At 50.5% G+C, this 24357-nt stretch overlaps 14 protein-coding genes across 14 annotated transcripts; 7 read left to right on the forward strand and 7 right to left on the reverse strand.

Moving 5' to 3' along the window:
• Nucleotides 1-462: 462 nt before the first annotated feature.
• AUEXF2481DRAFT_26164 (uncharacterized protein) lies at nt 463-2811 on the reverse strand (the record flags this gene model as incomplete). The annotated part of the gene is made up of 1 exon (XM_013491879.1): nt 463-2811. The coding sequence occupies one exon, from the start codon at nt 2809-2811 to the stop codon at nt 463-465; it is 2349 nt and encodes a 782-aa protein (XP_013347333.1).
• A 1110-nt stretch (nt 2812-3921) lies between these two features.
• AUEXF2481DRAFT_36238 (uncharacterized protein) lies at nt 3922-4666 on the forward strand. The gene has a single exon (XM_013491993.1). The coding sequence runs from the start codon at nt 4286-4288 to the stop codon at nt 4481-4483; it is 198 nt and encodes a 65-aa protein (XP_013347447.1). The 5' UTR covers nt 3922-4285; the 3' UTR covers nt 4484-4666.
• Nucleotides 4444-4961, forward strand: AUEXF2481DRAFT_384817 (uncharacterized protein). Its single transcript, XM_013492248.1, has 2 exons — nt 4444-4519; nt 4607-4961. Exon 2 carries the CDS (start codon nt 4692-4694, stop codon nt 4914-4916), a length of 225 nt encoding a protein of 74 aa, XP_013347702.1. The 5' UTR covers nt 4444-4519; nt 4607-4691; the 3' UTR covers nt 4917-4961.
• A 44-nt stretch (nt 4962-5005) lies between these two features.
• On the reverse strand, nt 5006-7810 carry AUEXF2481DRAFT_700078 (uncharacterized protein; the record flags this gene model as incomplete). Its single annotated transcript, XM_013492249.1, has 3 exons — nt 7308-7810; nt 6740-7248; nt 5006-6521 (listed from the first exon to the last, which is right to left on the reverse strand). Exons 1-3 carry the CDS (start codon nt 7437-7439, stop codon nt 5006-5008), a joined length of 2157 nt encoding a protein of 718 aa, XP_013347703.1. The 5' UTR covers nt 7440-7810.
• Nucleotides 7811-8073: 263 nt separating this feature from the next.
• AUEXF2481DRAFT_26166 (uncharacterized protein) lies at nt 8074-8609 on the reverse strand (the record flags this gene model as incomplete). The annotated part of the gene is made up of 2 exons (XM_013491880.1): nt 8074-8541; nt 8568-8609. 2 exons carry the CDS (start codon nt 8607-8609, stop codon nt 8074-8076), a joined length of 510 nt encoding a protein of 169 aa, XP_013347334.1.
• Nucleotides 8610-9160: 551 nt separating this feature from the next.
• AUEXF2481DRAFT_76807 (uncharacterized protein) lies at nt 9161-10472 on the forward strand (the record flags this gene model as incomplete). The annotated part of the gene is made up of 5 exons (XM_013492150.1): nt 9161-9223; nt 9285-9306; nt 9394-9462; nt 9520-9611; nt 9664-10472. 5 exons carry the CDS (start codon nt 9161-9163, stop codon nt 10324-10326), a joined length of 909 nt encoding a protein of 302 aa, XP_013347604.1. The 3' UTR covers nt 10327-10472.
• A 48-nt stretch (nt 10473-10520) lies between these two features.
• AUEXF2481DRAFT_105058 (uncharacterized protein) lies at nt 10521-12432 on the forward strand. Its single transcript, XM_013492250.1, has 2 exons — nt 10521-10741; nt 10794-12432. Exons 1-2 carry the CDS (start codon nt 10549-10551, stop codon nt 12122-12124), a joined length of 1524 nt encoding a protein of 507 aa, XP_013347704.1. The 5' UTR covers nt 10521-10548; the 3' UTR covers nt 12125-12432.
• On the forward strand, nt 12204-12710 carry AUEXF2481DRAFT_384909 (uncharacterized protein). Its single transcript, XM_013492251.1, has one exon. It carries the CDS (start codon nt 12284-12286, stop codon nt 12638-12640), a length of 357 nt encoding a protein of 118 aa, XP_013347705.1. The 5' UTR covers nt 12204-12283; the 3' UTR covers nt 12641-12710.
• A 573-nt stretch (nt 12711-13283) lies between these two features.
• AUEXF2481DRAFT_384907 (uncharacterized protein) lies at nt 13284-15506 on the reverse strand. The gene is made up of 4 exons (XM_013492252.1): nt 15055-15506; nt 14697-15003; nt 14335-14644; nt 13284-14286 (listed from the first exon to the last, which is right to left on the reverse strand). The coding sequence occupies exons 1-4, from the start codon at nt 15143-15145 to the stop codon at nt 13444-13446; spliced, it is 1551 nt and encodes a 516-aa protein (XP_013347706.1). The 5' UTR covers nt 15146-15506; the 3' UTR covers nt 13284-13443.
• Nucleotides 15507-15562: 56 nt separating this feature from the next.
• AUEXF2481DRAFT_385031 (uncharacterized protein) lies at nt 15563-16560 on the forward strand. The gene is made up of 2 exons (XM_013492253.1): nt 15563-16075; nt 16127-16560. The coding sequence occupies exons 1-2, from the start codon at nt 15809-15811 to the stop codon at nt 16400-16402; spliced, it is 543 nt and encodes a 180-aa protein (XP_013347707.1). The 5' UTR covers nt 15563-15808; the 3' UTR covers nt 16403-16560.
• Nucleotides 16431-18207, reverse strand: AUEXF2481DRAFT_45906 (uncharacterized protein; the record flags this gene model as incomplete). Its single annotated transcript, XM_013492083.1, has 4 exons — nt 16431-16552; nt 16602-16968; nt 17023-17874; nt 17932-18207. 4 exons carry the CDS (start codon nt 18205-18207, stop codon nt 16431-16433), a joined length of 1617 nt encoding a protein of 538 aa, XP_013347537.1.
• A 365-nt stretch (nt 18208-18572) lies between these two features.
• Nucleotides 18573-20724, forward strand: AUEXF2481DRAFT_76810 (uncharacterized protein; the record flags this gene model as incomplete). Its single annotated transcript, XM_013492151.1, has 4 exons — nt 18573-19131; nt 19186-19349; nt 19401-20029; nt 20080-20724. The coding sequence occupies exons 1-4, from the start codon at nt 18944-18946 to the stop codon at nt 20722-20724; spliced, it is 1626 nt and encodes a 541-aa protein (XP_013347605.1). The 5' UTR covers nt 18573-18943.
• A 1579-nt stretch (nt 20725-22303) lies between these two features.
• On the reverse strand, nt 22304-22852 carry AUEXF2481DRAFT_26173 (uncharacterized protein; the record flags this gene model as incomplete). Its single annotated transcript, XM_013491881.1, has 1 exon — nt 22304-22852. The coding sequence occupies one exon, from the start codon at nt 22850-22852 to the stop codon at nt 22304-22306; it is 549 nt and encodes a 182-aa protein (XP_013347335.1).
• A 299-nt stretch (nt 22853-23151) lies between these two features.
• Nucleotides 23152-24272, reverse strand: AUEXF2481DRAFT_26174 (uncharacterized protein; the record flags this gene model as incomplete). The annotated part of the gene is made up of 3 exons (XM_013491882.1): nt 23152-23855; nt 23910-24060; nt 24114-24272. 3 exons carry the CDS (start codon nt 24270-24272, stop codon nt 23152-23154), a joined length of 1014 nt encoding a protein of 337 aa, XP_013347336.1.
• Between the last annotated feature and the right edge of the window lie 85 nt (nt 24273-24357).

Raw genomic sequence — 24357 nt, forward strand, 5'->3', positions numbered from 1 at the left:
AAACACTTTATCTCAATCATGGATAAACATGCTTCCCAAACCGAGCCTCCTGATTGAAATCGACGAACGCCAGTTCTGATGCCCGTCCATGCAAGCAAAGTGGTATCTCGCCTTCCAAGAAATCGCTATCTAGAAAGATAACTCCTCGTAAAAAGGAAATCGAGAAATAAGGGGGTATGTATGTACAAAGAAAGGGATCATTATGTATTGTTGTGCGTCAGCCAGCTGGGCGTTTCTGTGACTGGAGCCGCGCGATTCGGTGCTTTGAGCTATAGGAAATAAAGACGACTACGAGCTTCCAGTGGGCGAAAGGTGCGCAGCTGAATAAAGATCCGCGTCAGTAAAGATGCTCTGATCGTCGATCATCTGAGTACCTGCGACGACCAGCAGACTCGTGCTACGAGACTGTAATGTGCCAACTGTGTGGACGGCGTCGCAAGCCCGTGATCAAGACGACTTCTCTTAGTAGGAGAGGACATGCTGTTTCTTGCCTTTGTAAGCAGCCAGCTCAAGCCCAACTTCTCTCATTCTTTCGGCGCCCTTGCCGGGTTTCGGTTTGCGTTCGCGCTCCTTTCCGCCTTTTTGACAATGCTTCTGATAGAGCTTTTCCTTGCGTCGTTGGCGTTTCTTTTCCAGGCCCTTAACAATGTCAATTGCGCCACGAGCCGTTCTCAGACCAGACAAAGGATCGTCATGTTCATCAGGCGATGTGGCCATAGCATGCTTGCCAATCTTGATCTGACTCTCCACTCGAGGTAGCGAAGCAGTGTGTGTGGGCTGAGGACGACGAGCCAGAGTCGCTCTTGGAGTGAAACTAATGGCCGAAACACCTTCGACAGAGCTGCGCGGAGATGGTGGTGGAGAAGTTGGACGGCGAGGTGGAGGTGGAGGTGACTTCATACGTCTGGGCGATTGACCGAACAGTTTTCGCGGAGGTGGTGATTTGTGAGCGGTGCGCTTGATAGGGGCAGGCGAACGAAGACGTTTGGCTGACGGTGGAGGAGAGCGGTGCGAACGATGTTTGGGAGGAGGGGGCGAGCGAAGACGTTGATGAGGAGGCGAGATGGACTTCTTCTTGGTTGCGGTCTTGGACACGCGTCGTCCGCGGTAGCCCAGCTCTTCGGTGATCTCGATCTTGCCTTGCATGAAGAGAGGGTGATCACTCTCTTCGTCTTCATCATCCTCGTCATCGTCGTCCTCCTCATCCATATCTGGATCGGAAGTGGGAAAGGTGGGATCGATGTCCTGAGGCTTGACCTTGTGCTTGGCGGCCTTTCTCCTCTCTAGACTCATTATGTATGCTTGCTCCAGGGGGCGATCCTCATCCAAAGTGCCGCAAACGAAGTCGGTGCTATCGGGGAGATCGGGAGTATGAGGACGGTTGATCTTGAGTGCGCGGCTTCTGCGTTTGACCATGCCGTAGGGAGCTGATGCGGTCTTGTTTTCGCCATGTGCTGATCCAAGAGATGAATCCGAGTTGGTTCTTCTGCGATGGCGGATGGGCTCCAGTTGTTCCATAGAGGTAGCAGCAGTTGAGCGGCCTCCGGGAGCCCACCATTCGTTCTCGCTGTCATCGTCTTCGTTGTCGGACACAGCAAAGCCGTCTTCGTCGTCAGTCTGGAAACCTGCATCGGAAACTTCATCTCCGGAGATGGCTTCCTCAACGTCGACGTCTTCGAGATCTTCATCGTCCTCATCTTCTTCCAGTTCTTCGTCTTCGAGGTCTTCGTCCTCTTCGATAGCCTCTTCCTCAACTTCTTCGCCGATCTGTCTGATAATGTTCTCTTTGTACAGAGTATCATTGACAGTCAGTCGTTGGCGATAACAGCCGGATTCTTCAAGCCATTGCTCGTTTTCTTCCTCCGAGGGACCGAATTCGTGGAATCTTCTCTCCTCGCCAGGTACATCGTCATTGTCGATGCTGTATTTACGTCTTCGGACAGGGAGCGTGGGAGTCTTGCGAAGGCTTTTAGGCGAGTCATTCTTGACGGTTGAGTCAGACCCGCGATGGTTTCTAGGGAAGTGTTTTGGTGATGCCTGAGTCTTTGAGGTTCTGGGTCCTGGACTCACGATCCTCATTTTGGCGCCCTGGCTTGGAGCTAAGGTCATAGACTTGGTCTTTTCCTTGAGAGGACTCGTTTGTACGGCAGGTTTAGAGGGACAAGCAAATGTAATGCATGTCTTGCGCTTTGGTGGATCTGCAAGAGCCAAGACCGGTGCTTGCTGCTTTTCCTGTTCACTTTCGGAGGCGACGTGGGTTGAGGCAGGCTTCTTGCCGCCGCAAGCAAATGTGATACATCTAGGGCGACCAAGTTCAGCCTCAACGGACTTTTCGGGCTTGACTTTGCTGTCTCCGACGATGACGAGCTCCTTATGGGGTGATTTCTCCAGTGCCGGGATGGATTCTCTGACTAAAGTGGGCGGTAATGGAGGGCTGGGAGTGCTCTCGCGGGTCCCGGGGCTGGTGAGATCATTGTCGCTGGTGAGTTCGGCAGTAGAGGCGATGCTATGGTTACTCCACGCTGACATGCCACGCACGATGGCCCTGGCGCGCTGGTGTTCATCTTCAAGAGGATGTTCAGGTTCCGGGGAGTGAAGTTGTCGTGTGAGAAGAGACTCTCTACGAGTAAAAGCCGGGGGAAGATGTTTGATAAAGGCAGCGTCAAGACGCGGAGAGTCAACGAGGTGGTTCTTTCTTTCCGGTGGTTCGTCTGCTTCAGCCAGTAGTTCCGAGTCGATGTGTCCCATGGCCGACGTTGTTCTCTGGAGATGGCCCATATCCAAGGTAGAAGGTCTACTTGAGGTGGGCATGGGTGATTGATGCGGGTTGACGCGAATTAGTGCCGCGTATCAGTGGCTCAGGCGACGGCGCAGATGGCTGTGTGCGAGAGGACTTGATTTATGTATGAGTGTGGCGCAAACCGCAGGACGTAGAGACCCTTGGTAGGACGACGCGCAGAAGTACCCGAAGGCTGTTGTTATAAGACCAGAACGAACATGATATGTGGATACAAGAAATACAACAGCCAGGCCGATGCGATAATAAGACAAGCGCCTGGCAGAGTGTTAGTCTTGACAATGTTGGGTGATGCGCAGGGCAGCGCAAGCATAGCCATGGACATACTGGTCGCTTTGGTGGTGGCCAAGGATCCAAGGATGACGCTCACTTGCAGATCGCTCGGGATGCCGGGAACAAGACAACAGAAGACACGAAGGATGGCGAATGGAGCAGGTTGGTCAGCTGCAACTCACAAACGCAACGCACCGCACACGCGACCCAGGGAGGGGCGAGAGGACGAGAGGGCGAGTTGATAAAGTGCAGTGCAGGAAAGAGAGAACAGGCGCAAATTGCTACCGTGTAGAAACTAGAAGGCCCCCAGGTCACTCTGTGTGCGGTTAGTTTATTTGGGGGCCGCGGCCACTACCACGGCCCACCCACAGTCCTCTGCGCCCAACCAACAAAACCGCTCGTGCTCCTTCCACCCCCTCTTCCATTTTTGACCCACTGCACCGCCGCACACCGCTCTGCAATTCACCTTGGAGCCGCCGTTTCCGTCACAGTTTCATTGCGACTCTCGTCGCTACGCTCCTTGCACGTGGTGCTCCTCTAAGAATGTACCAACCTGCCGCAAGCGGTTGCCATGCTGTGAAATTGTCGTTGTTGCGCGACACACTCGTCCTAAAACACGACTGCCAAAATATGCCTCACTGACATCACTGCTCATTCCGATGTATCGACGCTATGCGAAAAAGCGGGTGTCCCGCGTTGTTGCAGTGATTTTTCTTACTCAACTCCCGGGAATTGGCGATTCTGACAGTATTTTGCCAAACTCAAACTCGTGACAATTCCGTGTCATGGGCCTGTCACCGCGTTTTGTGATGTGTTCTCTCGCTTGACATGATTTTTTTTGCCGATTTCAAGTCAAACCTGAAAATTCGTGACAGCACCGGCTAAGCGTTTCGTAGGATGCAACGATGAGAAGCATGAGCCCTGCGGCATTTTGACTCTGCACCAGGCGTCTCTGCTCATGCAGGTGTAGCAGCGCCATGCATCTACCTAAACGTCGTCGGAAGGCCCCTCGGCCAGTTCGTTGCACTGAGGTTCTTCACCGCTTACCATATCTCCCTTTGTACGTGTTACAGCAGATCATGTCTGGAACGTCGTTCAGTAAAGGGCAACACACAATGTTCGCCACTGCCTGTGCAGGTATTTCCCGAATCTTTTGCATGTTTCCAACATCAGCGGCTCTCAGCAAATGCCGCATCCCAACCTCAACTTGAGCACATGTACCCAGTACCTAGGAACACCAAGATTGAATGCTGTTACCTGCAGCATGCAGCATGCATACGCGTGGGGGTCCCGTATATCTTCACGGATAAAGGGTTCAAGTTTGAGCTCCACTTGCTAGAAATCATCCAATACGCCAACCCCGCTTCCCTATCTCCTGTTTCGAGTCGGCGCCTCACATGTTCATCTATCTAGCCGCGACTATAGCAAAAGCTCGATCAAGCGTGACATGTGAGAGACCCTTTGAAGAGCATCTGACACGCTGGCCCATCGAGCTCACGAATCACCTGCTGTCTACTGATACCAAACCTGTTTCAGACCACAATCCGGGGTTCTCTAATCGACAGAGCTCGCATAAACATACCCGACTTGGTCCGCAACATTTGCTTCCCCTCACTTGCGAATGTCTCGCATCTTGTCGTTGTTGATGGCTTGCCAGTTGCTCGCCAAAGAGAGCCCAGGAAGAGGATCGCCAACTTCAACCACAAACTCCTTCGGTATGTTCTCCAATCACCATACGCACGTATCAAGGGGCCTGCGTACACCACCAATAACATATCTGGTAACAACTTCGACCTCACAGATCTTTTGCCAATCATGCAAGGACTTCACAATGATATTGTGTTGATATTGGTATATGAGTACACTTGATTGAGCGACGTTATTGACTACCCCAGCTACCATCGTATCCGTATCACCATCCTTTCCCGTCTCTTCTTAGTCTCCGTACTTCAGTTCGAAACCAAGAGGGGTTCCGTTGACGATCTTGTAGATCATTCTGGCCCAAGCCTTGAACTCTGAACTGAGCTCGACGTCGTCTTCTCCAGCCAAATGAGCGAGACACATGAAAGCGTCGACCACACCAACTGCAGGAATCCCATAACCGAGCTCCACTCTCACGATCGAATCTTGTACTTTGACCCAGTAGCCGTAACTCAAGAGGACCTTGTAAGAGCTGTTTCCGAGCGCAGCTCTGTTGTTTTGAAGAAGATATATCCGCGAGAGCCATTGCCAAACATGCGCCATGCCCAAGCACGGCAAGCGACGCAACAGGTGGTCAGCATAAGAGTCTTCGAGGTCCTCTGCCAAAAGTTCAGCTAGTATTAAGATGCTTGAGTCATCGGGAAGAGTGGTGTCGTGGAGTTTGTCTCCCATGAAGGCGAGGCCAGTCTCGATGTTCTCAGCCAACTCCTGCGCGTGGACAGTCGTGCGTCTCTCCCAATCGCAAAGAGGGCAAGTGCAAACGAAGCTCCAAGCGCCAGCGAAAGCTCTTTGACGCTTTGCCAGAAGGTGCTGTGGGTTGAGGTACGCGATTGTGATTTCCTCGTCGCGGGCAATGTCTCTCGCGGCTCTGAGGATGATCATGTCGCCGATGAAACTTCTTGTTGCATTGGCGAGGCATGAATGGTTGGCGTTGCTGACGTGTGTCCACAGACCGGTCGACTTAGGACTGGTGGGCGACATGTGTGCTGTGGTGCCGTACGGCTTTGTTTCCTGGCCGACTTCATAACTGAAACCGTTCAGATCAAGTATCTTCAAGAACTCGTAGGTGTCAACCACAGGAAGGCCGTCGATGATAGGCACAGAAGTGGTCGATGATCTTACTCTACCAGAGTAAAGACCGAGCATGTTGCTGCTCTGGGATGGGTTGTCGATAACCTTCTGGACGCTACTCAGCCAACCTGACATTGGCGACTTTGGCTTGTCGTCGCTAGGGTGTGCAGTCATGAAGGCTTTCTCGCACATGATCAACTCGCCCAAGCGGATCTCCTTGGTGGCGAAAAGGCCCTGGCCACGGTCCTCAGTCTGACGCATCTGAGTGTTGGAGATGAAACTGGCGCGATCGGCAGAGTATCCGTTCTTGATGACTTCATCGACGACCTCTGCGAAGTCATACAGTCCTTCATGCTCCTCTACAAGGCGCGCTTCGGTACGTGCTAGCCCCTTCTTGCCGTTTGCGTCCGATGGAGAGAGCTGAAGCATCTCCTTGAACGATTTGAGAGCATTGGTGTAGTGTCCAAGGTTGTAGTTGGCGCGACCACGCAGACAGTGAGCTTCGGAGTTCTTCCTCCTGAACTCTGGATCATCCTGATCGCTCGTCAGAGAGAAGAAAGCGTCGCTAATGGCCTGATCATAGTGTGAGAGGCGAAGGTTGGCTGAGGATCTGTTGCGCAACAAATCATGCTTCAGGTCAAGTTCATGTGAGTCTGCGCGAGCCAGTCCGCGAGTGTAACTAATGAGCGAATGTTAGCCTCATCTCCTTGACATGAGGTGTTTGGAAGGCGGGCTGTAAAAAGGCACAAAGAAATTCAGCTTCGTTGAGATGCCCGCAGAGAGCACACGGATCGGTCATTCTCCGCGGACACCACTCTGACTCTCAAAAGTACTTTGCCTTTTTTACAGCTGTATAGAAGCTTGTGTTGAGATCGGGAGTGGTGAGTATGTGCTTACCAACGGTGTGCTTCCAGGTACTCTTCTCTAGCGAAAGCTTGGTTTCCTTCCAGCTTCCACTCCAGAGCCGTCATTTGAAAGTCCTCAGGGTCTTTCCACTCTTCTGGGTACATCTCGTTGTGCGGATCCAGGAAACCCATATCGGAGGGATGGTCCACACGGATGGTGTACGCGCCGTTGTCCTCCATCTTGTAGAAGGGCTCCTTGATGGTTATCACGCTGCCTTCAGGCAGAATCTCGAACGCACGAAGGGAATCCTTGGCGTGGTAGAGGGACATCTTGTCGACGTCCTCAGTCTCATCCTCGACGGCTGCTGTGATGGCCAACTTGCGGAAGGGCTGGCAGAACACACGAAGCAGCAAGAAGCGTCCGTGATGACGAGTCTCACACTGAAGGTCCTTGAGTGAGATCTTGATTAGGTGAGCGAGAGGGAGATACGATGGCGTATAAGCGTCGGCGGGCACTGGACGAGCAGCGGATCCGGCCACTGGGCGAAATGGCATAGGACGCTAGTCACATGCGTTAGTCGCTGTGGCGAGTATAAGTAAGATCTTCGCCTTTCGCTTACATGGATGAACTCTCTCATCAGAGTCTCGCGCGTGTGAGTGATTCTACGTGGAACACCCATCTGTCTGATCTTACGAAGCATAGCTTCGCGCTTCAGGACAGATCTGTGGTGCGAAAGGAGGTCAATGTCCATTGCTTAGACTTCGATCTGTTCGATCAAAAGTGGTTGGGGTGGGGAAAGTTGCGTCAATGCAGAGAAAGATTGATGTTTGCGTACGATGCAAGCTGCGTCTGGTGGTCAAGAAAGACGATTCAGGGAGTCCGCAGTCGACGCGTCGAAATCACGGAGTTCGACTACAAGGGGTTCGTTCACTCACGGGGCGACATCATAGTTGTGTCGTCGATTGTGCGTACGACTCACGGAGCGACGACATCATAGGCCCGTCGTCGTCGTCGACCTGGCCATGAAAATGACCTTGCCTTTGTATGGGTACATCATAGCCTGTATACACTTTTGGAGAACCGATCTACCTCCATCTCCTAAGAGTCAACTTCCCTCGTAAGTAGCTGTAGAAAGGCAAAGTATGATTTGTGATTGCAGCTATTGGCTTTGTGATTCTTGAGTGCTACTACTTTGCAGATATAGGTTCTCAATTCCTCCAGGTCTCTCTGAGACCATTTTCAGTCGCTTCGATCTTCAGCCTTATGTTTGAGATTCCGCGTTATGTGATATTCCCGCGACAAGGCAATGTTGGAATTTCTACTTAAGAGTGCGAGTGGTCTGCCACAGGGGCAGTCCACAGATTAGCGCTGCACTCAAGTTAGCATCATGTCTTTCTATGCGAATACGATTTTACATATGTCTCTTTGACGAGATTATCGACTGGGGATTCGCAGATTGGGTGACAGTGGTTATTGTCGTCCTCTGCTCCTGCTTCAGCTTGATCATCATCGTCTCCATCCTCCTGCTCATCGCTTTGATCCTTGCACTTGCGAATGGCTCTCTTGAGGTACACCTCAAATTCTTTGTGTCTGTACTCTGGATCACTCTGATCCAGTGGCTTGAGGACAGCTTTGTGAGACGCGAGTAGGAGAATCTCAAGAAGCTGTAGTGGAAGTTTGCCAGAATTGATACCGTAGCAAATGTCACGGTGGAGTGACAAGGCATAGTCTTTGTCTTCGGCAGTAAACACATTGTTGTGTCCAGGGTGACGGGAGTTGAGTCTGATCAAACCGACATTGATGAGTTGAGCGAGAGGCACAGCGACCGCAAAGGGCAAAGTGCCCCTGTTGATCTGGGATTTGAGATTAAAGAAGTAACAAGGGGGGCATTGGCAAGATTGTCTGTTTCTCCACCAGCCATTCTCTGGTGGCTTTGTGAGGTTTACCCAGCCGGTGCATGGCTTGAAGTAAAGTGAGAATAAAGCTTGCTGGTGCTTCTCTCAGAAGTGGTACCAATTTGTTGCATTAAAATCAGGAGGTGCTTGTGAATACTTGATCATGTGGGCTCCTACAAACAGGCTAGTGTACTCGTACCTGAGGCTCAACCAGGAGCTATAGCTAAGCGTGTGGAAGATAGTTTCTTGAAGTATCGAATGATGCAAACCCAGCGTCGACGGTATCGTGATATTGCACCGGAAAGAGTACAGCTACCAATGGCCGAGCTGGCCCAGGATATTGAGCTTACAGCATGCTAGAAACCATGTATCTAGTGCAACATGCGCGACGCAAAAGTAAGTCGGAGAGTTGATGCGTTGATGGGTTGATTGATCGGAGATGGATGAGCTGGCGGAGCGATCTCGGCAGCCGGAGGTGTCGGCCGATGACGATGGAGGGGCATGCGAGCCCGACAACTTTGTTGACTCGACAAGCTGCACTTGTCTTCGACATTTTTATCTTATACATACCAACGTTATGGCTCCCAAGTTCTTGACTGGTGACAAGGCCGGTATCGAGGAGTTCCTCGACAAGTTTGATGTTAGTTCAGAACAGCATGTCCAAAGAAATTACAATTGAACAATCCACTGACTGACCACAGGTCTTCCTATTTGACTGCGATGGTACGCATTTGTCCTGCGAACGAGATAGCGATACACGAACGAACATACCCACACGAACAATCGAAACTGACGATACGAGAAGGATAGGCGTCCTCTGGTCTGGCGATCATCTCTTCGAGGGAACCAAGGAGACCATTGAAATGCTCAGAAGCAAAGGTTGGCATATACCAATCTGGGAAGAAGAATCAAGACGATACTGAATAGGAGGCACAGGAAAACAACTGGTCTTTGTGACCAACAATAGCACAAAGTCTCGTGCAGACTACAAGAAGAAGTTTGACAGCATGGGCATCCCGTGCAAAGTGGTTCGTCTATATTGTGCGAGGATAGAGGAATGGGACTGATGGCACATCATAGGAAGAGGTGTTTGGCTCTGCATACAGCGCAGCCATCTACGTTGCTCGCATCCTCAAGCTGGAGGCACCCAAGAACAAGGTTTTTGTACTTGGAGAGTCAGGCATCGAGGCCGAACTTGCCTCTGAGAACGTGCGATACTGCGGAGGTACCGATCCCGAACTTCGTCGCGAGATGAAGGCCGAGGACTTCACCAACATTGCCAATGGCAGTGCTCTCGACCCTGATGTCGGTGTCGTGCTTGCTGGACTTGATTTCAACGTCAATTACCTGAAGCTCAGTCTGGCATACCACTACCTCCGCAGAGGAGCAGTTTTCCTGGCGACCAATACCGACTCGACATTGCCCAACTCTCACACGCTCTTCCCTGGTGCTGGATCAGTAGGCGCACCTCTGGTCAAGGCATGGGGAAAGGAGCCTCTGGCATTGGGCAAGCCCAGTCAAGCCATGATGGATGCTGTCGAGGGAAAGTTCAAGTTTGACCGCAGTCGTGTCTGCATGATTGGCGACCGCCTCAACACCGATATCCAATTCGGTATCGAGGGCAAGCTCGGAGGCACATTGGCAGTCTTGACTGGTGTCAGCAAGAAGGAGGAGTTCTTGGCCGAAGATGCAACCGTGGTCCCATCAGCTTACGTCAACAAGCTTGGTGATCTATTGGGTTAGAACGAATACACGATAGATGATAGAGCAACGTATTCAGGAACTGCATATCATTTATGCAATATTGTGCACAAAGTGCTGCATGACGCGCGAAGCGGAATTAATTGATAAATGGAAGTCTTGGCACAACGCGTCGCGATACATCGGGGCAGTCGCGTCTCATGCAGAAACACGCTTCTTCTGGCAATTACATGATTGCTCAAAGGAATAGCATACACATACAAAATGTTGGCAGCCAGACCAGTCGCACGACTTGACAACAAGCGGAGGACGGTGCTCGACCCTCGCAAGAGACAATTCGCAAAATCACAATGGCAAGAGCAAAGTTACGAGCATGCCATGAACTTCTACAATGTCCCGCCGACCGGGGACATTGCTCTCGAGGAGTTTGAAGAATGGGGCATTGCCAGACTGAAGGGTAGGTGAAATTCGCTTCTTCTAGACTCTCAACATCTAACGAGACGTTCCAGTACTTGCCGAACTCGAATCGTGCCAATTCCGTAACCGCAGCGCCGAAGAGACTCAGACATACATGAGGCCCATCTTGGAGAAATACCTCCGACTGGATCAAAACTCTTCAAGATCGACTGAGCACGACATGCAACGCAAGCGTGATCACTACTCACATTGGACCCTCCGTCTTGCCTTTTCTGCCACAGATGACCTTCGCAAGCGCTTCACAAGACTAGAAACACAGCTGTTCCGCCTCAGACTCAACCAGAACGACGTACGAGAGCGCAAGGAATTCATTCAAAGTCTCAACATGAGCTGGGAGACTGTCGCCGACGACGAGAAGGCCCACATGCTGGACGACTTGAAGAGCGCTACTGGTGTATACAAGAACGAGGAGGAATCATGGTTCAAGGTCGACTGGGAGGACGTACCCGAACTAGTCGAACAGCGAAAAGTCCTCCTGAGGATGGGCAAGGCCTTCGTCCACATGCGTGAGCAGACGAGCATGGTTGTTGGAGAGTTTAGCAGACAGCTCGAGGCCGGCCTCGAATTGGCTGCTCGCGCTCTGCCACGAATGGACGAAGACAACCGTCTCTCTCCAATCCTTACCCATCTCTCCAAGTCCTTCGCATCACCAGACGCCCAATACAACGCCGATGCCTCTTCCATCTCCGACACGACCGTCATCACTGCCAACATGATCGACGCCCTAGCCTCTCACTTTCCCCTCTGTATGCAGAGTCTTCACCGCGAGCTACGCAAGAACAGCCACTTGAAGCATTTCGCCAGACTCCAGTACTCCCTCTTTCTCAAAGGCATTGGTCTCGACATGCAGGAATGCATTGGTTTTTGGCGAAAGAGCTTCAAGCTCATGACAGACGACAAGTTCAAGAAGGAATACCTCTACAACATTCGTCACGCTTACGGCGACGTCGGTGGTGACTCCAACAGACGTGGCAGAGGCTACACGCCCTACTCATGCCAGAAACTCATCTCCGAAATTCCCAGCAGTGGACAAAGCCACGGCTGCCCCTACCGCTGGTTCAGCCAAGATAACCTGATGGGTCTTCTTCAAGCCACTGGCGTCTCAGACCGCGAAGTCTTGAAGAGCGTCAAGGAGGACGTCACAAAGACTCGCTATCATATCGCTTGTAATCGTGTCTTTGAGCATCAACACAAGAACGAGATCAAAAAGGTCAAGGATCAATCGCTCTGGCCTGCTAGTGAGCTTGACACCATTACACATCCGAATACCTACTTCAAGCGTAGTTTCATGCTGAAGAATCTGAACAAGTTTCAAAGTGGAGATATTGGTGTGGATGGACCTTCGCAGACTTCGCAGGGTTGAGGCGCTTGTTTACTTTTAGAGCTTTAGTATAGTGGTTCTGGGCTGGGAGCATTTGGTGGTTTGGCGTTTGGTAGCGTTCTGGCTGGCGAGAATATTTGTATTGATGCCCTTTCTCCGTAACGTAGGTAGATTGAACGATGACAAGATGTCAATATCTGTATGCTTCAGTCCCTGGTTCCATCGCTATTTCTTGACCCGCATACACACAATGACCCAAGCATGACATCTGTTCCTCATCCATCTCTGCTGAATCAGACCGCTGATGCAGAGAACGCATCGAGCGACGACATCTGGGCCGCCTCACTTGCTGCTCCATCATTCCCATCTGACCTACCAGCGCCTCCGAAGACAAGACTCGGGTCACATTCGCTCTTTCTTCGAGACATAATCTTCGTCCTACGGGTAAGATGTACTGAGTATTTGCACGGCAATGCATTCTTTGACGACGATTGTCGAGAGCGAGTGGTCGTTTCGATCTGGGCCCGTGGTACGTGGACGTTCTCGCCTATGATGTGAAAGAGGGCTACGCGGGAGAAGAGTCGACGCTCATGGATGTTGTTGGTGTGTAGGAATTATCTCGTGCAGTGGCTCTGATGGCAAGTCGATATGGCGGAGAGGGTGGAGTGTAGTGAGATGCTATGTAGCCCGAGATGTGATCATGATGTTGCCGGGTAAGTGCTTTGCTCGTCCTTAGTCGATGGCATCCATCTCAGACTGGTGCTGCATAAGTCGTGGGAGCTGTACCAAGACAATATACTTCCAGAATCCAGAGATGTGTTGCAGGGAGAGCTTGCTTGTTTGCGTCTCACGACAACCATATCAAATCTGTGAAGCTCATCATGCCTTTCCACAGCCACCATCCAAACATTCTCAACGCACGAGATCCCCTCAGAGCAAAAACAAAGACCTTCTTCCTCACCTCTGATTCGAACCCTAGTCCTTGCTTTAGTACCCTCACCCTTAAGTACTTGATATACTTGTCAAGTTTCATTCCTTACATGAAATCCTCTGTTTGGTGTAACGGCTTAACCACTCATTTGGATTCTGTGTAATAAGAACTTCTCACAAAGAGTTTCCGCCGCGTATGTCTTAAATTGGCTAATTGGCAGCCAGAATGACCGACATTCAGGTGACTCTGATCAAGGATTCTAATGAGAGTTTTTCCCCCAATAGAGCAAGGCTCTTGGTTTTTTGCTCTTTTGTTCTGCTGAGGGTTGTGGTTTATTATGTTCTTTGTAGGCTATCTCCATTGTTTATTGGGCTCGTCTGCCATAGTCTTTCGCTTTCTTGATCTTGTCAAACAAAGAAGGAGGGTCTGATCAGAAAAACATGTGATGTAGTGCTTCTTTATCGCGGAAGATCCTCATGCCGTACATCTCGCCGCTCAAATCCCTCTTCCAAGCAGTAGCAAGGAATCTTTCGGCTCTTTTGGCAGATTCCTTTCCCAGAGCTTGGTTAAATTGCGGTAGTAGCGACCTGAGATGGTCCTGAGTAACCTGATCAGATGCTGCCGTACCAACAACTACCAATGGCCACAAGTAGTTATTGATCGTGCATTCAAATTCTATCAGCTGATCCAGTAATTCGAGGGTTTGTATCATGAAAGCATTATTGTCGAGCGGCAGATCCTCAATCTCTTCTTGAAGCATTAGATTTGTCGCGAGATAGGAACACGCACACCAATATGCCCGGGCGAGTATGACCAAGCGCTTGGGTGGCAGGTCAAGATGTGTCGAGGTTGACTCTTCTCGGCACGCGGGAGCGGTCCAAGATGAAAGCCGAGCGACGATGTCTTGTAATTCCCTTCGATCCGCGGTGTCCAAGTATGTTTTGTGTGTGAGCCATGATGTTCGGTAAATCATGTCTACTAAATCCAGGCCTCCAAATCCAATCCACGGACTGTTCCGCCAATTGCAGTCCATATCCAATTGGCCCATGGCTGACTTGAAAGTCTCCATTGCTTCCTCCATATGTGTTATCGGTAATTGTGAGTCTGGCTGAAAAAGATAGTTGTTGGTCGTATGCATGATGTAAGCTTCGAGTACTAAGACATCGTGGTAGCTCATAGGAGATTTTTCTTTGACAGTAGGGTTGAACAACATGTGTGCACCACTAAGATGCGCCTTTCCCAAAGCAGACTCTTCGCTTTTTGAAGAGAACCCCTATGCCAAATCTCAGTACATATCCATACGTGCACGTGATAGACTGACCTCAAATAGATGTAAAAGTATCACAGTCTCTCTCTTCCACTTGTCGCTGGTATGAGGGTTTATCTGTAGAGCTTGGCTCAGTCCACTCACAGCGCTATCATAGTGTCTGATAGCCTTCTCATGCCAGTACGGCATAGATTGCGAAAGTGCTATGACGCTGCATGCCACCCAAGCGTGGAGAAGAGCAGGATGCTCAAGAGCTAGTGGAAGACTCTGTGCAACGAGCGAGTCTTTGAAGTCGCTGTCGAGACAAAGAACACGGTTTTGGAAAGCCGTGGAGATCCTCAAGAAAATTTGGGGTGATAGGTCGCTGAGTGGCGTTAGTATTAGTCTCCCGGAAAGACATTTTCCGTCATTCGTACGGAGATATACTGCTGACGACGTCTGGCATGCTCCAAGGACAGAAGTTCTCAAATCCGAGGTCTATTGGGCTGTTCGATCGTGTCGAAGCGGACGGCTTCCTGACTAGTGTCGTTGAAGCCCTGCTTGAAGTGCTGGACGAGGAGCTCGGTCTGGATTGGACATCACGCTCTATACTCTGTATGTCTCGTGATCGACTTCGTTGTTTTCTCCGTGAAGTGGACCACACACACGTATCTTGACCATAGCTGTTTCGACACCTGCTACATGACGGTTGAATAAAGTCGCATTTCTTCTTCTTCCGTCGACCTTGTAATAAATGAGTATAGCTGCGATTCGAGCCTGGTCTGTAGAACCTACATGGCAGGCAACTGATCTTCGACGCATCCGATCTTGGCCGTGAATCTGTCTTTATAAGTCCTTGACTCGTGTTAGAAAAGTTGGCGAACATGTTGAGATGTATCGTATCGCGAAAAGATCAGAAGGAAAGAACGATGTTGGTCTAGTTGGATCGCTAACTCCTACCAAACAAGACCAGTGCGGGGCAATCAAAAGATAAGGTTCGAACAGCATGTTTCATCAACGAGAAGGATATTTTGACAAAGAGTGATATCTCAAAAACTCGAAAAACGAGAAAGAGATATGGGTGCACCGGATGCGAGAAAGAAATAGCTTGATTAAGTCGCTTCTATGGTCACCCTGATCTGTTCCGACATGACCCCGATGTGTTGGGCAAAATAATCCACTTGGGGAGGGCAAATGACCATTCACCTGATATGGAGGGCAGTGAGTACAACATATCGATATGAGATATCTGGAACTGACATTATTGAGAACAAGGAGGACTTCTTCGCTCATTCTATTCACCAGTAGTCCGAATCACTTGTACAGGCATCGCTTCATGGACTTCATGTTCGTCAAGTCTCGCTTCGAGGGTCACCCTGATCTGCTTGAACATGACCCGAAGGACACCTCGGTTACTGGATTCGGTAGGTGCACACGGAGCTAATCGACAAACGATAGCCTCGTGCCCTAGAGGGAGGTACATATATAAGCTCGATACCCTCCCCTTCTGGTTCTTGGTCTACATATCAATTTGATCAACGCTCCGAACATGTCTGCATCAAGTCCATCAGCTATTTCACCTGGAAACGCCTACTCGGACAGGAAGTTCGAAATGCGAATACCATCGATGAAATTCATCTATCGTCTTGAGTGCGAGATGGCCAAAGATAATCATTTCGTGGGAGCACAAGCCGGAACAAGCAATGCAAGAGTCATCATGCCCATCGTTGGCGGTACAGTCAAAGGACCCCGGATTTCAGCCATCATAGAAAACATGAGTGGCGCTGACTGGGGGACTGCTATGGGAGGTACAGGTGTAAGTTTAAGATGCTGATTCTTCCAATTCATTGCTGACATTTGGATGCAGGTTATGCGTTTGAATGCTAGATACACTCTCAAGACCGATGACGGACATTACATATATGTACGCTCAAAAGGCATCTTCAAGCCTGGCCCCGGAGTCAATATTGAACCCAGAACTCGTACTCGCATGACCCAAGATGAGGTGGAATGGTTCACCCGCTTGCAACTTGAGGCTTCGGGACCATACGACTGGATGAACAGTATCTTTGGTATCGGTGTTTTGGCGATGGAGGACAACAAGATTTTGATAGATGCTTACGAGCTGACAAACTTCATGTAACGGACAGAATACGATAGATGTCTGTATCTCACGAGCGATTGAGTATGTTATCCACAAATTCCACAACGCCAGCCAGAGCTTCGTCCTCTTGTCTCATTCCAACGATTTGCACGGTCAAGGGTGCATCCTGGTACGTTTCGGGCGAATCATCTGGCAAACATTAGCACAAGACTTGTGCCAAATTGGCGGGGCCACTCACAGAGCTTATAGTTGTTCAGATCCGCTTCACCGTACAAAGCCGAATCTTCTCCATCCGCCACGTCCGACTCTCTCACTCTACCGGTCGGAATGATAATAGCAGGATAATCGAGGAAATTCCACAGCGCGGTGTAGCTGACTGGGCCCCATTCATCAAATCTTGTAGCTGTCTGAGGTGCTGGAGGAAGCATGATAGCATCAAGCTGATTCTCGATCCAGAACTTGTGGTAGATGTCTTGGAGCTGATGTCTGCGGTCGTTCAGACGCATGTAATCTGCCAGACTGCTCGCAGGTATGGAAGCAAGGTTGACTCTTTTTACAGACTCAACTTGTGGCTCATTACCTTCGTTGATTAGATTCTGGACAAACTATAGGCGACAGAGAGTCAGATGAGTCTAGAGCAGTGTTGCAAAGTTACTTACCTTGCAGCCATCTAGTGCAAACATTCCAAAGGTGATACCTAGTGCTTCGGCAACATGGGGTAGCCTCAGCTCTACAATATCGATACCAGCGCTCCGCAGCTTCTGTGCTGCTTCGCGAATGGCGCGACGTACTGGTGGAAAAGGAGTATAGAGCCCATCATCAAGGACAACACCGATTCGTGGCTTGCGTTTGCTCTGCTCGCCTGTCCATCGAAGGTGCAGGCACGAAGAATCATAACGCCATGCCTGAGCGGTCATGATCGTCTTCATGAAATACGAACACGCTCGCGATGATGTTGCCATAGGCCCTGCGACGACTTCGATGCCGGGCATACCTGGTACCTCTGGTGATTGCTGGCCAGCAAAGGGCACAATACCAGAACTGGGACGGGCGCTGTATATGCCGTTGCAGATAGCTGGGATTCGAATACTGCCAGCAATGTCCGTACCAATACCAAGTACACTTCCTCTCATGGCAACAAGAGAGCCCTCACCTCCTGAAGAACCACCGGCGGTCAACTTCAGGTTGGAAGGGTTGAGTGTTCGACCCCAAACATTGTTATCGGAGTCTGCGGTCATCATGGTCTGTGGTACATTGGTCTTGCAGTAGAGCACAGCTCCAAGATCCAATAGTAGTCTTGGGAGAGCCGAGTACTCTTCAGCAGGCTTGTTTGCGAAATAGGTCATGCCGATTGTCGAGTCTAGACCTGGAACATTGAACGAATCTTTCAGAGAAATCGGGAGTCCGTGTAGAGGCTTCCATGGTGCCGAAGGGTTGGCGACCCGGTCTTGATCAAGCTGGCGAGCTCGTTCGATGGCGTCTTCGAAGCAGATCTCCGTCAAACAGTTCGTCTTCAAGTCCAGTCAGTCAAGTCAAACAAAGTCTGACGGAAGCTATTGGAGACATACCAGTTGTTGTGCGATCGCAGCACGCTTACAGAAAGCAAGAGTCACTTCTTCTGCAGTAAATGCTTGCGAACGAATCTTCTCAATGATGTCGACGGCATCATTGTCTCCAGTAATAGCAATTTCGCGCTCCGTAAGGATGCCACAGATCTTCGGCACCTCGAGAACGTTGTGGCCGAGTTTGAGTTTGGGAGAAATCTTCCATTCATCTCTGATAAGTCGTTCTCTCTGCTCACACTTTGCTCGAGAGATGTCAACGTATGTCTTGTCTCCAGCCATGATGTTGGAAAGATGTACACAAAAGCAGAACGATTGTAAGGAGCGTGCAGGATAGCGAAGAACAGCGACGTTGAGCCTTAATGAGGTCTTCAGAATTCGCTAGACATGACAAACAACCATGCCTATCAACAGCGGTCCAGCTCCGCGCTGGCAGACACTTGGAGTGAACCTCGGATGTTCACGTATCTCGTCAACATGAGGGGCTGTCAGGCACCAAAAGGCGGTCTTTCTGGTATCAGAAGATGGGGCAACAGGTACGCTAAACCGCGGTCGTGACTGATAACATGTCACCGACTGAGGGGAACGTCGCGGATTAGGAACTCGTGGCTGGCGAAGATCAAGGGAGGAGGCACGATGTGGGGATGCGCTAGAGGAAGGCGCTAAAACGCGGTGATGCCTAATCGGGCAATGAACTGACCACGCACTTATCTGGCTGGGCCTCTGAACTCGACAAGCCACTATGTGCATATCTGATATACTTCCACATCTCATGGAGAAGGATGGGACGCGGACATGTTCAGCTACAGTGGAGTACCTCCGTCGTGAGCCCTAGTCCTCTCTTCAGCAACTGCCGTCGACTCTGATCTTGATACACCAATCTGACCGCTAAGATACTATCAGCCACAGCTATACATAAAGGTCTTGGGTTGTCGCCTTGAAAGGTCCTACTCAGACTCCGATTCTGCACCCTTGTCTGAACTTTGGATTTTGAACGTCGACCTCAACACTCATCAACATGGAGTCTGTCCGTCCAGATGTTCCAGACTACGATGTAGTACCCGGCACAGTGTATCTGGTGCAAGGCACCCATCAGCGCAGCTTCTCTTCGAAGGACATCATTTTGATGCCGACACCATCCAATGACCCTCGAGATCCGCTTCGTTGGTCAAGATGGCGAAAGGGTTACCACTTGCTTCTTCTGGTGTGCGTGGCCTCCGCATGGCGCTTGAGTAGAGACGCGGGCTGACACCTAGACAGACTGTACAGTGCGACACTGGGTGCGATCACCAATGGCGACTCAGTCGTTTATCTCAACCTATTGCAGACGTATCGCACCAACATCAACAACCTGAACTATGCCGGAGCTGTGATGCTTTTGCTTCTTGGAGTGGGCAATGTCTTCTTCGTACCCTTGTCAAACAGTAAGTCTGGACTGCACCTTGAGCAGGGACATCACACTGATACCTCGACAGAGTTCGGTCGACGATCCATCTACATCTGGACGCTGCTCTTAGTCCTCGTCTCCGAGATCTGGATGGCTGTTTCAAAGCAATACGGCGAATATTGGGGGGTAGAGATACTGCGAGGCCTGGGATCCGCTCCATTCGAGGCATTGCCAGCCATCTCTATATCGGACATATACTTTGCCCACGAGCGCGGAGGCAAGCTCGGTGCGTACGTTTTTGGCCTGGCATTCGGCAGCTTCGTTGGTCCAGTTTGCGGTGGCTACATGGTGACTGGACAAGGCGTTCGGTGGATGTATTGGTATGGAGTCATCGTTTTGGGCGCTCTGACCTTGCTGTTCTTCTTTACCTTTGAGGAAACACACTTCATCCGCCCCCTCGACATGCACGACGAGGCTCTGGTCAACACTGTCGATGTGCCTGAACTCGACAAGACATTCACGAACAAGTCTACACGCAAAGAAGCCGACGGTCAGAGCGTTCCTCAGCAGTCAGAGGCCATCGTTGGCGAAGTGTTCGATGCGGAGGGATTCAAGTTACAGTACAGCCTCTGGAAGACCTACCCAACAACCTGGACTGCAGTGGTTACTGAGTGGTGGATGCCGCTCAAGTGTCTCAGTCTGCCAGCAGTATTTTGGGTGAGTCCATCGCCCGGTATTCTCGTGACAATCCTACTAATCATCGTTAGTGTGGTATCAACTACGGTACCTGCGTATCCTGGTTAGCGGTCATGGGCACTACCGTAGCTTTGATCTTCTCACCACCTCCTTACCTATTCTCCAACAGCGGCTTGGGTCTGGTCTGGTTCTCGCCCCTGATTGGGTCTTTGATCGGCGCTTACTTTGCCGGCCCACTGAACGATCGCCTGACAGTGTATCTCAGCAATCGTAACCGAGGTTGGAGGGAACCAGAATACCGCCTATGGGCCTTCATTCCCACAGCATTCATCATGCCTGGAGGTTTGATCATATATGGTGCCACTGCCGCCCACGGCATGCACTGGATTGCTCCTGTCTTCGGCATGGGTCTTGTCGGCTTCGGTCTCAGTGTTGGTGGTACGGTGACCATGAGCTATATCCTGGACTCATACAAAGAGATCGATACACAAGTGGTTACAACTATCATCCTGCTGAGGAACACGATCGGCTTCGGTGTGTCCTTTGGCATTCAGTCTTGGATTAACGGCATGGGCCTTCAGAATTGCTTCATCATGATAGGTTGCTTGAGCTTTGCCATCACCATATTCGCGCTTTTCTTCATCGCGTTTGGAAAGAAGATGCGAGGATGGACGACAACAAGATACCAGCATCTCATGAAGACGAAGGCGATGTGAGAAGATGGTTGCGGAGAAACAACCACGGCGTCCGATACTCCCCGTGGAGAAATATGGGAGAATTCGCTGGCTCAAGGCAATGCGTGTTTAGTCATGAAGATATTGTTATAAGACCAATCAGTCGCTCTGTCGTCGGATATCAGTTGCGCAATTACCGTAAAAAGTGTAGGCGAGAAAACGCATCGTCAATGTTCTCTGCGTCTTGTCAACCCGCCGCTGACCAAGAACGAATTGAACCCACTCGTAGTAAAACGTGACGAAGTTCTTTCTGACTGCAGATCGACGAATGTCATATCGAGATTAGGACGTTTGACGTGTCTGAGAGAGAGAGAGAGACCAAGGAAAGGATGATGCTGACGCGACTCTTCCGAGCGAAGCTGCCGACCGCCGGCGATTTCCAGCTGGGCAGTGGCCTGACATCTCCTCGACTCACCTCAGATCACCAGCTTTCCTTTCGAACCTGCTGCAACGAATAGTTACCGCGCGGCTAGGATCTGAAGACCCATTCGAATTGAAACTCATCAACCTCGTGATGCTATTTGCCGGCCGTGCCTCCGCAAGCACGCGGTATAGAGAGGATTCGGCATGGAACGGCGAGGTAAAAATCCTACGACGGCGTGATGACCAGATTTTGTGGCCTTGTATTGTTGAGTGCCCTATATGGTATACCGAATCAAGGATAGAAAGCGATGAGCAATATACAGTCGCTAGTATATAATCATGTAGTACACAACTACCATCGCTTTCTCATCACACACATCTCTGCTCACACACTTCACATTCCCATCTCAAACTTGACCTATCCTCAAGCAGTTGCTGGCAACTCAATCAGAATCTCCACTCATCATATCCATAATCAACATGCTCGCCCAACGCACACTCTTCCAAGCCTCAATAATAGCAAGAGCAACAACATCAAAACGCCTCATCCACTCCACACCCAGACTTCTCCAAGCAGCAGCTAGAGAAGAGCAAGCCGCTCATACAGTGACTCAACGAGTGAGATACTGGATCAAGTCCCTGCCGGTAGAGACATACCCATTGTGTAAGTCTGGCCCTTGTCCCTTGATCTTTGAGAATGGTGGTTTCTGACCAGAGGATGAATAGTCGTGGTTATAGGCTTCTCTCTTAGCTTCGGCATTTATTCGTTTGTTCGACCGGCGTTGCAGGATCCTACGTTGAGGTTGAAGAGGAGTATTGCTCATGCTGCTGGTGTCCATCATTGAGCAGTGCGTTTTCACTACTATCCCTCTGCTCTCTGATGGACGCCTAGTCTTTTCCTTTGTAGTTTTCTGGGATTTTACTTTGTTGTTGGGTTGCCCAGAGTGGCATTGTATGTATTGAATAGAGGCGCAAGGTTGTGGCCAGACAGTCGGTAATCCATTCTTCTTCATTTCAATGGATAGTTTTGGCGACGGCGTAAAAGTAATGGTCTGTCTTCTCCCTTGCTCCAAGCCTGTCAAGACCCCTCCAAAATGGTATCTTGTCTTGCTTCATGCAGAACCCAGTGTGCCCAAATAAACGCCGTCGCTGAAGTCGCAGTTCTCTCTCTCTTTGCCTTGACTTCTCAGAAAGCGCCTCACATCCTCGTAGGACTCAAAGGCCTATTGAATCCACCAACACGATTCATGTACTGTCTGTACTCTGTCTTCTTATCCTTCCTCACACCATAAAGCTTATCATTCCCCGGCACTTTAGTATTCTTCGTGCTCCTGAAGCCCACAAATCCCATCAACCTCTTCATCGCAGTCTCCTCATCCTCATCAGGATCTATCGGCGCAACAACATCTTCTTGCCTGACGTTTTGCTTTCTGTGATCGCGAGGGTTGGCTCCTCCGCGTGGTGCACGGGGAGGGGAGCGTTGACGTGTGTTGTGGGGTTGGGATGAGCGGGTGGGTGAGCGAGAGCGTTGACGGGTGTCGCGGTGGTCGCGGTCGGAGCTTCTGAAGTTGCTGCCGCCTCGGCCGCTGTTCCCGCCGCCGCCGCCGCGAGAGGAGTGTGGTGCGCGATCGCGGGAGTTGCTGCGGTCGCGGCGGGGTCGGGAGTCTCGTGGGTTGGTGTGGTCGCGGCGGTCTGAGTATGGGCGGCGGTTGTCGCTTGCGCGTGGGCTCTGGTCGCGAGGCGCCATTGTGGTGGTATTGTGGTGTGAGATTGTTGCGCGAGAGATTGGATCACCGAAGGTAGTTGGATGATGTGATGTGGTGTTTGCGACAGATATGACGGTGTGAAAGGTGTCGCGCGAGATGAGTTGAATTGAAAATGACTGACGGCCAGATTCGAGGTCGATGTCACAAGAGCTGAGAAGATCAGAAGATCAACCTTCACAGCGTTGGCCACGAGGGACAGGGTCACATTTTCACATGAATCTGCAGCAATTCTCATGAAAGGCAAATGATCATTAGAGGTCCATGTCAATTGTTGACTCTGTCAAATCTCGTCCTCTTCTTCATCAAAGTCATCCTCCTCGCCCATATCATACAGGATCCTACCACCCTCGCCGCCGCCTTTCTGTGCATCAAAGTAAGGTAACACAACGCCCTCTCTAGCCTGCCTTTGCCTGTCTGTGAGCCCCAGCTCAAACGTGACGTCCATATCATCTCCAGCCTGCTCCTTCTCCTCCGTCGGTCTGCGGTACAACACATGGTCCTCCAACAACATGACAGTCTCGCTGAATCTGTTCTTCACTCCCACGGGTTCTTGCTTTTGCAGAGAGGGATGGGGAAGGAAATACCACTCTCTTACGCCACGTCCAGACTTGCGACGGTACTCCATCTCCAAGACCAGTCCTGAGGGCGAGTTACCGCCGAGACCGAGAAGTACACCTTCTGCTTCCTCTGCTAGTCCAAAGACAGGTCCAGCTACACTACGCTCACGAGCCGCTTTTGCCGCGAGAATGTGGTTTAGTGCGTGAGTAGTCAGGATGGTCGTGGCTAGATATTTTAGTACTGTGAGTGGTTGAGGGGTATAAGGTGATGTCGAAGCGATGCTAGGTGGGATGGGAATATCAGCATGGTAGACTGCCACCAACGACACTGTAGGCGAGAGGAAAGAAGACAAAAGTCCTGGCAAATTCGCCGATGTTGACGGATCTGAGGCCAGTGTGTTTAGGTTGTCGATAATCAAGAGTTTGCCTGTTCGGATAGGATTAGTGTTTGCTCATCTTTAATGCGATATTAACAACTCACGTTGCTGTGTCTGCGTCGCCTTTGCGATTAATGTACCAACCTCCTTCTGAGCTTGCTGCACACCATTCTCCCAAGCCTTGACAAAGACACCAATGTCTTTCGGCTTCTTCAAAGTCTCGAACGAGACGAAAATGACTTCAGTCTTTGCTATCTATCATGAATGTTAGTATGGGAGTCTTATAGGCTTAGTACCATGTGACTTACCGTAGCACGACGAATATATTCTCGGAGCACAGGTTTCCCAGATTGCTCCAGGTTGTCCACGATCAAGGTAAATGGAGATACGTTCTCCCGTTGTGACAATAGTTTCGATATCAGCAGTAGATTGTGTGTACGTCGATGTTGCAATGTCGTCGGTGCCATGATGAAGAGTTTTTCAAGTTGACTGCTCTTTGAAGCAAGAACCAGAGCGAGTTTGGTGAGTTGTACTATTCGTAATGAAAGATCC

The sequence above is a fragment of the Aureobasidium subglaciale genome, assembly GCF_000721755.1.
Source record: "Aureobasidium subglaciale EXF-2481 unplaced genomic scaffold scaffold_2, whole genome shotgun sequence".
NCBI lineage: Eukaryota > Fungi > Ascomycota > Dothideomycetes > Dothideales > Saccotheciaceae > Aureobasidium > Aureobasidium subglaciale.